The sequence below is a fragment of the Lissotriton vulgaris genome, chromosome 12 (genome assembly GCF_964263255.1).
Source record: "Lissotriton vulgaris chromosome 12, aLisVul1.2, whole genome shotgun sequence".
In the NCBI taxonomy this organism is placed as follows: Eukaryota; Metazoa; Chordata; class Amphibia; order Caudata; family Salamandridae; genus Lissotriton; species Lissotriton vulgaris.
In genome coordinates, this window is record NC_141700.1 from 746,477,672 (window position 1) to 746,488,645 (window position 10,974).

The following is a 10,974-nucleotide window of genomic DNA, read 5'->3' on the forward strand; positions in this document are numbered from 1 at the left end:
CCCGGGGAAGTCGGATGTTGAGGATTTCAGATTTGACTTATTTTAAAATCATAAAGTTTCCCAAAGTCACCTAGACTCTCCATTAATACCCATTGGGTAGAGTTGGGAGGACATTGTCTGCATATACACTAATTTTATTGCTGATGCCTCCAAATGATATTCCCTTAATCAATGTTGCCCTGGGATGCTAGGGCTTCCATGGTAAGGTCAAATGAGTTGGGTGCTGTTTGCCCTGACACCCTTGGCATGCTATTCACCCTAACTTTTTGACTCCAAGCAGGCCGTTTTGCTGAATTTGCTTTTGTTCAATTTAGGACTCTGTGCACTCTACCACTACTAACTAGTGCCTATAAAATAAATGCTACTAGTGGGCCTGCAGCACTCCACTTGAGTAGCACATTAAAACTTGTCTCAAGCCTGCTACTGCAGCCTGTAGTGCAGTTTAAACTGTAATGTAAACCTTGAAAACGAACTCTTTTGCGTGGTCTAAACCTTCCATTTTAATACTTATAAATATCACCTAAGTTATGCCCTAAAAGCTCATAGGTCGGGGAGCTCTGTAGGTAAAATCAGAACGTGTGGACTGCAGTTTAACATGTACTGGCAGTGACAAATTCCTAAAGTTGTTTTACACTGTTCTGAGGCCTTTCCCTCCGATGGACTAACACTGGGTTATCTTAATACGTTTAAAGGTGCTAATTTTCAATTTGGCACAAATAGATATATGCGGTTTTCACTCAAATAATTGTAATTAAAATATTCTCTTCAATTGTAAACTCAGTTTTAAGTCATAATTCTGACACTGCCTGCGACCTATGACCCTGCTCGCAGGCAGGTCACTCCCCACGCTGCTGCACGGCTCTGCCTGCATTGTTTTTGCCTAATCTTGTATTTTTCCCCTGTGCCTAACTTGCTTTCTTGCCCAGACTTGTTTTTATTCCCCTGTGCCTATACTTGCTTTCTTGCCCAGACTTGTTTTTATTCCCCTGTGCCTGAACTTGGTTTCTTGCCCAGACCTATTTTTATTCCCCTGTGCCTGCGCTTGCTTTCTTGCCCAGACTTGTTTTTATTTCCCTGTGCCTGCACTTGCTTTCTTGCCCAGACTTGTTTTTATTCCCCTGTGCCTAACTTGCTTTCTTACCCAGACTTGTTTTTATTCCTCTGTGCCTGTACTTATTTTCTTGGCTAAACTTGTTTTTCCTTCCTGTGCCCAGTTCTCACGTGGCCCGTGCCCGTTTTCCCCGCTGCTGCGTCCCTGCGGCCCGCCCACCTGCAATCCCATTTGCCGCCCGCTCCGCCTCCCAGCTGCTCCTCCCTCCCACATCCCCTCAGATAGAAGCCGCTACGCGGCCGCGCAGTGGCCGCGCACAGCGGCTGCGCCGCTGGTGCACCTAAGGCAAGCCCGTCTGCACCCGTCCGCACCTGGACCGCGCCCAGCACCAGAACCCCTGGCCCCAGCACCCCCCACCACACCCGACCCAGACTCAGCTATGACGCTGACTCCCTCCACGCTCTCAACAACGGCCGAGACCAACACTGCAACCAGGCCGCCCCCAAACACACACACGGACCCTTCTCCTGCCGCAGCTGCAGATTCACCTGCGACAGAACCATCAAACCACCAAGAACCGGACCCAACCACCTCCGCTGCATACTCCTCAACACCCGCTCTGCACGCAAACATGCCATCGAGCTCTGGGACCTGCTCGACACCACAGGCCCGGACGTAACCTTCCTGACCGAGGAGTGGTGGAACGACTCCTCTGCACCAGACATTGCCGTGGCCATCCCAGACGGATACAAGATCACCCGCAGGGACTGCGCCAATGGCATCGGAGGAGGAATAGGCATCGTCCACAAGTCCACCCTCAAGGTCACCACCCACGCAGATGACTCCCTCAACACCGCCGAACACCTGCACTTCCGGATCCACACCGACCCCAACACCACCCTCATAGGAACTCTCATCTACAGAACCCCCGGAGCCCGGGCCCGCTTCAGCGATTCCATCGCCGACCTCGCCAGCACCCACACACTCGCCTCCATGGACTACATCCTCCTCGGGGACCTGAACTTCCACCTCGAGAACAACAACGACGCCAACTCCTCCACGCTGATCTACAACCTCGCCAACCTCGGCTTCAGACAACTCGTCACCGCGCCTACCCACGCCGCTGGCCACACGCTGGACGCCATATTCTCCACAAGCACCTACGTCACCTTCTACCACACCACCGAACCCCACTGGACCGACCACCGCTGCATTCACTTCACCTTCAAAAAACCTACCATGCACCATCGCACCCAACAGCTGTCTCGCCACTGCTGGAGCAAAGTCACCGAAGATCAGCTGATCACCACCCTCTCCCAGAACCCACCCACCGACCCCACCAACCCAGATGCCGCAGCCGGCAACCTCAGACAGTGGATCAATGACTGTGCCAACACCCTCGCCCCACTGAAGAAACCCTCCAACAACCACGCCAGCAAGAGAGCCACCTGATTCACCAACGAGCTCCTGGCCTTCAAGCGCGCACGCCGGAAACTGGAGAAGAAATGGCTCCACGAACGCACACCGGACAACCACACAGCCCTCAAGGACGCCACTGGCAGACACCACCACCTCATCAGATCAGCCAAGAGATCCTCCTTCAAAGACCGCCTGGATAACAACGCACACAACAGCAAAGAGCTCTTCCGCATCGTAAAAGAACTCTCCAACCCCAGCGCCAACACCAACGACATCTCGCCCTCACAGGAACTGTGTGACTCACTGGCCATCGTCTTCCACCGCAAGATCGCCGACATTCACGAAAGCTTCAATACCACGACCGACCCGACCACGCCAGACTCCACCGCTCTCCCAAACACCAACAGCATCAACCGCCTGACCTCCTGGTCCAACGTCAGCGACGTCGAGACACGCAAGGTCATGAACTCCATCCACTCAGGATCACCAACAGACCCGTGCCCACACCACATATTCAACAAGGCAGACGCAGCCATCGCACCCCAACTATGGAAGATCATCAACATCTCCTTTGAAACAGCGACATTCCCGGAAAGCTGGAAGCACGCCGAAATCAACGCCCTCCTCAAAAAGCCCAAGGCGAACCCCAAGGACCTCAAGAACTTCCGACCCATCTCCCTGCTCCCGTTCCCGGCGAACATCATCGAGAAAATCGTCAACATGCAACTGACCCGCCACCTCGAAGATGACAACATCCTGGACCCGTCCCAATCTGGTTTCGGACAAAACCACACCCCAGAGACAGCCCTCATTGCCTCCACAGACGACATCAGGCGCCAATTAGACAACAGCGAAACATCTGCCCTCATCCTCCTGGACCTCTCGGCCACCTTCGACACGGTCTGGCATCGCACTCTAAAAACAGGCCTCCAAGAAGCTGGTATCCAAGAGAAGGCCTCGACTGGACCAGATCCTTCCTCTCTGACAGATCCCTGAGCGTCCGCCTCCTACCTTTCCTATCCGAAGCCACCGACATCATCTGCGGCGTCCCCCAGGGCTCCTCCCTCAACCCGATGCTGTTCAACATCTACAAGGCCACCCTCGTACAAGTGGCCCGTCACCACAATCTCAACATCATCTCCTACGCCGACGACACTCAACTCATCCTCTTCCTCACCAAGGACCCACGCACTGCCAAAACCAACATCCACGAAGGAATGAAGGCCATCGCCGACTGGATGAGGAGCAGCCGTCTGAAACTGAACTCGGACAAGACGGAGGTCCTAATCCTCGGACCCAACCCCTCAGCCTGGGACGATTCCTGCTGGCCAACCACCCTGGGGACAGCACCGACACCCACCGACCACGCACGCAATCTTGGATTCATCCTTGACTCCTCCCTCTCCATGTCCAAACAGGTCAACGCGGTCTCCTCCTCCTGCTACAACACCCTCCGCATGCTCCGCTGGATCGACAAGTGGATCCGGACCGAAACTAGAAGAACGGTGACACAGGCCCTCGTCAGCAGCAGGCTGGACTACGGCAACACACTGTACGCCGGAAACCCAGCCAAACACCTACGACGACTACAGCGCATCCAAAATGCCTCCGCCCGACTGATCATCAACGTCCCCCGCCGCAGCCACATCACCCCCACCTGAGAAACCTACACTGCCTCCCCATCGACAAGAGGATCACCTTCAAACTCCTCACCCACGCACACAAAGCACTCCACAACGCCGGACCAGCCTACCTGAACAGCAGACTCAGCTTCCACACCCCGACCCGCCAGCTCCGCTCTGCCAGCCTCCCCCTCGCCGCCGTCCGCCGCATCCAACAAACAACCTCAGGCAGCAGATCCTTCTCATACCTCGCCGCCAAGGCCTGGAACACCCTTCCTACCCACCTACAGCAGACCGAAGACCTACTCGCCTTCAGAACACTCCTCAAGACCTGGCTCTTCGACCAGTAGCGAAGCTTCCCCCCTCCCCCCTCAGCGCCTTGAGACCCTCACGGGTAAATAGCGCGCTCTACAAATAGATTGATTGATTGATTGATTAGAAAGTTGTCATTTTCTTGTTCTGTCTGTGCCTTCTGTCAGTATAATCAATCACATTACTGACCAGACTGTTTGTAACCTTGACAGGGGGACAGCTTTCCAGAACCAGATGAAAGGGTAGCACTGGGAATATTCACATACCAAGGCTGGCATCAAGTATAAATACTGGACCTACAGAGTCAATCTTCAGAACACTTTGCGACATGTGGAAGTTAAAGAAGAAGTGCTGCCCTGCTGCTTGATGGACTGACTTATGTCTGAGAAAGAAGATAGGACCTGCTTGCCTTCATCCATGCTACCCAGAATTACTCTCTGGGTAGTTTTCCGACCTCCTGTGTGAGCAACAGGGAGACAACATGCTTCAGAGGTCTCCCTGAAATGGCTCGGCTGGCCTGCTGACACTTGACCTCCCTGGATCTGTGATAGAGCCAGCCTGAGCGTTGTTGCTGTTGTCAGCTGGTGTAAGTCCTGATCACCATGAGGTGCCCTCTCAGGTCCTGGACCCTTGGCTGGAAGCAGACTACTCCTGGCCAACTTCAAAGCTTAATCAGAATAAACACAACAAGACCCAAACAGATGCAGGAACTCGCATTCAGCACCTACCAGTTCCTGAGCTGTGGCCTCACAAATACCAATGCAGCGCAGGGCAAAACGACGCCGGATCTGGCATCTTAACACCAACAACTTTAAGGTACAAGTCTCAGCATTCAAACTATGTCTTGTGCTCCACTTGCGCTCCATTGCAGTCAGGCTAAACTTGTGACTTTGTCCTAGTCCAAAGTGACCAGATAGCAGCAGTTGGCACGTTCTGCTTCTTAGTGCTAAATTCACTTAAGGCTATAAAATTTCATATCTCTGGTTTCACTGATTGGATTTGCCTTGTTCTTGTATCATTTTATTTATTAAAATGTACTCATTTTTTCTAAATCGGTTTGAGAATTTTATAATGTTGTGTTGTTCACTTATGTACTGTTTGTGTGTTGCATAAATACTTTACACATTGCCTCTTAGTTAAGCTTTTCTGGCAAACTACCTGGGGGTTAATGTGGCCTTGGTGATTTAGTAACGTTTGTGGTTCACTACGACCAGGATTGCGGTTGACGTCTTCTCAACCAAAAACCTTGTATACTAAAGGTTACCTCTTCGGAGGTAGAACTTATTTGAGCGGGATCTATTTAGCCTGAAACTAGATGTTGGGGAGTAATAGTTTGCAATGATCCATCCTCTTATCTAAGATTCAGTCTCTATCCTACAAGGACTGCATCCAGGGGATTCCAAGCTCAGCCTGTCAAATTTCTTTTCTGTGTCTAGCATCATCTTGGTGGCTGCAATTCATATTGGCATTGTTTTGAAACAGATGTGCAATTCTGTGGAGGTTGTCCAAGCCTCATATCCTTTGGATGAAGCCTACCTGTTCAGCTTTGACCAGCAAGGGAAAGGTTTGATTCAATCTAATCGTAAGGGCTTTAGTAAATATTTTAGCGTTGGTGTTCAAAAGTGCTATGAGTTGATGAGATTTGCAGTCCTCTGATTCCTTCCCAGATTTGGGAAGGGTTGTGATCTCAGCTTCACATACTGTGGGTGTGACACCCAAGGAAAAATGGAAGGAATTGAACAAGGTTTTTGGGGGCCTTTCAATTGGCCTGCAAAAGCCTACCTGGAACCTTTGGAGCGAGGGATTTTGTTCAAACTCATTCTCTTTAAAGCACGGACAGGACTTCCTGTGTCTTTATGAGCTTGTCTTTGTCTAGCTCCTCCCTTTAATGTGGGGTAAGTATTTTTTCCAGTGTACCCCTGAGGAAATGTGTCATGTGTTTTTTCTTTCTCGCATCTACAGTATTGAGATTTTGTTACAATTTTGAAAAGAGCTCACTCTTTCCCTTTTTTTAACATTGATTCACTGTTAGGAGATCTTATCTTCACTCTGTATGTGTTGTCCCTTTGTGCTTTCATTCACATCTATGGATGTTTATAATTGTATCTGCCCTTTTCATACAGGTTTTGTTTAAATAAATGAGACTACATTATGCTTTGTTTGTTCTCAACATCTGGAGTTTGACTTTAATTTTACCAATTTCCTCAGATAATTTGCCTGATGGAGTCATTTTATGTCTTTTGTTCTAAAAAAGCATTGCCAGGTAAAAAGGTAACAGAGAAGAGTTTAGGAATGCTCCTAAAAATACGTTTGTGGGCGTACTCTACTTTTCGAGGCAAACCATGCCTTGGAGCCCCCTCTTGCCACCACTTGAGTGGGATTTCTCTGCACTCTTGGCAGAGAATCTGCAATTGTACATGCTTTTCAATCGGCCAGGAATTATTTTGTGAATTACCGGAAGGAGTAAAATAAGCAAATTCATTTGCAACTATATGTTTATTACTGTTACACCTGAGGCAAAATATGTGTTGAATCACCTATCAACAGTTTAGCAGAGCGGGTTTGAGTTCAGGCCAAGAAGTGGCAATGGATGTGATTTCATCAGCACATTGTCAGACATCATGCTCAGTCTAACGCTCTCCATTTTTGACACATGGATCTTTCCAACTTTGAGCATCGAACACCAACTGCAAAGGGACTTCAGAACTCCAGAGCAGCAAGAAAAATGGCAATCCTGAGCTTTTTCTTCATTGTCAAATGAACACAAGAGGTTCTAGGAAAGGGCTGGGAGATAACCTTGACAACAGTCCTTTCCATGATGGTGGTCAGACGTTTGAAAGATGTCTGTGGTTCGCCGGCAAGATGTAGAAGAGTCTTTATCTGGGATATACGTTTCTGTTGTAAGTGTATGTAAAGGAGGCCTTAGGAGAGGGAATGTGTCACAACAAATCACACTCCCTGATTTTTTGTCACCATCTTCAACACTAGCTGCTATTTTATCACAAATGTGTGTTTCCAGCAATTTTGATTATTTCCCTCTGGATTCTACTCCTTTGTTTGCTTTGCTCTTTTCTTCTTCCTTGTGACAGTAGAGGTTTAGTGTCTTGCTGATTGCTTAAGTGTTAGTTTTCATCAAGAAAAAGAAAATGTTCAAGTGGGTATTCTCTGCTGGGTGGCACCATGGCTGCTGGTCTTAGCTGTCCTTGCTAATAACTCTTCTCAGGCAATGAAGAAGGGTACTCAGCAGAGTATGTCTGCATGCAGTTCTTGACAATCCCCAAATTTAACTTTCTGAATAGGTCATTTGTGTCAGGGGACTTACCCAATCAGCATGGGTGTTGCAAAAGGGAATCACTTACAGATATAGTTGATTGTTGTTTAAAATATGGCTTTACATTTGAAGATTCTGGTGGAGACATTCCTACTCATGAAAAAAATTGCTGAGTGATGAATTTAGATGATTTAGAAAACTGATGTTACGGGCACAGTTGGTGCCTTTTAGGGTTGCTCTTTGTTACATATGGTGAGTCTCGAGCAGGTGTTGGAGGGGGTACAGATTTACTATTCCCACTTCAAACTAGACAATACTAAGGAAACCATTGTATACTGAGAGGGTCGCATCTACTATTTCCAGTCCAAAGTAACCATCATAGAGGAATGCTTTGGGCTCTTCCGTTGAGGGTAGGCAATTTACTGTGCCTGCTCCACACTAAGCAACATTCAGGATAGATTTGAACTCTTGGAAGTGGTGTGGGGGGTCTTCAGACTTACTATTCCCTCTCCAAATTTAAGAACATTGGGGAAAATATTAGATGCTGGAGGGGGGAATGTTGCTATTCCCACTTCAAACAAAAGAAAATTAGGGAAAGCATTGGACTCTGGTAGGGTCAGATTTATTGTTTCTATTCCAAGCTAAGAGAAAATTGGTGAACTCATTGGACTCTTGAGGTTGCTCGTAAATTGTTTCTCATCATGATTGGATTCCCTCTGAAGAATAGTGGCCTGCTTGGGTCAGTAATTGGGTTTTAAATAAAGTATTTTTTTTTAAAATATAATCTGTTTTCCTTAAAGGGAACAGTAATGTATTTAAAAAGCACAGCGTTTTTGTTTTTGCTTTGAGAGTGCCCCTCACCAATAAATTATTTTTGAACATTCACAAAACGGAAAGGGTCCCCTCCTCCTAGGTGTCTGTACAATTGCAATGTTTTGCAACCGTATTGCAGCTGCAAACACTGATACATATACTGTTGAATCACTCTTTGGAAGACACGCCCTAAACATGCCCCTTCCAAGTAACATTTTGTGATAGGTTTGTAATCCCATCTTGGGATTTGGTAATGTGTTACCAAATTGGAAAATGGGTTTAATACATAACATAGAGCCATTTTGCTCTCACAAACCCTGTGCGATATGTGAATTGCAGGCTTTGTGACAGCAAAATGGCTTTGTATATCAAGGCCCTAGTACCATATCTTATGTAACTCTATACTACAAGCCCTCCAGTATGAGAAATATGGTCCAATACTTCATTCAAGTCTGGTTTCTACTGCCTATCAGAAAATTGTCTCTATGTCCTGATTGACTACATGTTACTTTCTGTGTATTATACTCTTTGGTGTTATGAATTAGCTAGGGCCCTTTGTTACTGATTCATAAAACAACAAAGTGATATTTACACATTCTTACCTGAGGATATCTGTAGAGACCAAGAATATGCGCAAGAGCCATTGAACGTGTGGATGCAGAATCCCCTATGATGGCAGCTGGTGACAAACTTCTCCTGCACCGGTAGTTTGGGACCAACTCTGTTTGTCCTGAAAGAATCCATAGAATACCTTTCAGTGATCGCTGGAACATCGAACATGTATCGTAAATGTAAAATCCGAGGGTGATGTTGGGTAAAATGCTGTGGTTCTTGTTAATCTCTTCAATGGCGAATACCATAGCCTGAATCCATTGGTAATTCTGGAACCCAAACCTGGAATAATTGAGAGAAATACCATACAATTAAGGCACATTTATGACTTTTTACAGTTTATTTACTAGCATTTTGTGCTGAGGTCAGTGTGAAGGCTAAATTCCTTAGCTCAAAGATCACAACTTTGTGAATAGTTTTCAAACTTGTAAATACATCAAAAGGATCCACCACATAGATCGGACAGTGTACAAGGAAGATGTTTCTGGGAAATGTATTGCCCTTCCAGATAGGGAGGCACACAGTGTCTGCTTAAATATCCCTCACACACCACAAGGGCCCTTGGTGACATGCTTCATCATAGGGGTCTTCGAGCCCCACTGAGGGCCGGGGCGTGCTGCGACCTACGACTATGCAGGAGCACTGTTTTGACAACACTATGGGCCCCATTAGGATTGCGGGTGGATCGCAGGTGGTCCCTTTTACCGTTAGGATGCCGGGTTGACAAAGTTCGCCTGCCATCCTAATGATGCCCGATGTGTTTGGAAAATCATTTGTAATAGTAACAGACCACCAGGCCCTCACGACTACCTTTGGAAATCCAAAGGCAAAAAGACCTCTTCTAATTGAAAGGTGGGGTATGAGGTTAATGGACTATGACTTTAAAATAATTCATAAGCCTGGAAAAGAGTACAATCCAGCTGATTATTTGTCCAGACACCTTACGGATGTAGACAAAAAAGAAAAAGAAGACACAGAAGATCATATCAATCTTATAATTAAGTCAACAGTTCCTCAAGTAATCTCTGAACACAAATTGATTCATGAGTCTAGCAAAGACAATACTTTGGCAGAAGTAAAAAGAATAATACCTTTAAAAAGATGGAAGCATGTCAATGCATTGATGACATTTCGACCTGGAATTTGCAAAAGAGATGTGCTTGCATTCAAAAATATTCATGCAGAACTCACAATAGCCACCTCTGGCATTCTTATAAGAGGAAACAGAATTGTCATTCCAAGCAATCTACAAAGGCCTGTCATTAATCTTGCACATGAGAGTCACAGAAGAATATGGGCAACAAAAACTCTCTGAAGAGAAAAAATGTGGGTTCCGAGGCTTGTCAGTCAGGTAGAAGAAGTCCTACAATCTTGCCATTTCTGCCAGTGTACCACAAGAGAGATAAGTGTTGAGGAGTTGTACATGTCTAAGCTACCAGATGCAGTATGGTCTGAATTACCGTGAGATTTCTATGGACCCCTAGATTCGTTTGTTTGTCCTCATTGACGAATATTCGAGATTCCCAGTTGTTAAGTCAGTGTCATCCACTTATGCATCCATGATACTTCTTGTTTTTGATGACATTTTTTCAGCTTGGGGTATACCTAAGTTATTAAAAACAGATAATGGTCCACCTTTCAATGGGAAAGAGTTTACCAAATTTCTTGAATATATGGGTGTGAAACACAAGAAAATTACTCCACTTTGGCCACAAGCAAACGCAGTACTGGAAAATTGATGGCTACATTAAAGAAAAGTGTGCAAACGGCAAAACGTACAGACATTTCTGTGAATCAAGCTGTGTGTCAGGTTTTGGGTGATAACAGAAATACACCTCATGGATGGACTGGAAAAAGTAATTCTAAGGTACATA

At 46.6% G+C, this 10,974-nt stretch overlaps 1 protein-coding gene across 1 annotated transcript in view; it reads right to left on the reverse strand.

The window, feature by feature from the left end:
- The window catches only part of LOC147678555 (extracellular calcium-sensing receptor-like), a 68,854-nt gene extending 59,506 nt beyond the window's left edge, over positions 1 to 9,348 (reverse strand). The window contains exon 1 of the mRNA XM_086945689.1: positions 9,091 to 9,348. Coding sequence (XP_086801815.1) covers positions 9,091 to 9,348 — 258 coding nt within the window. The remainder of the gene's footprint in view (positions 1 to 9,090) is intronic.
- Positions 9,349 to 10,974: the final 1,626 nt, after the last annotated feature.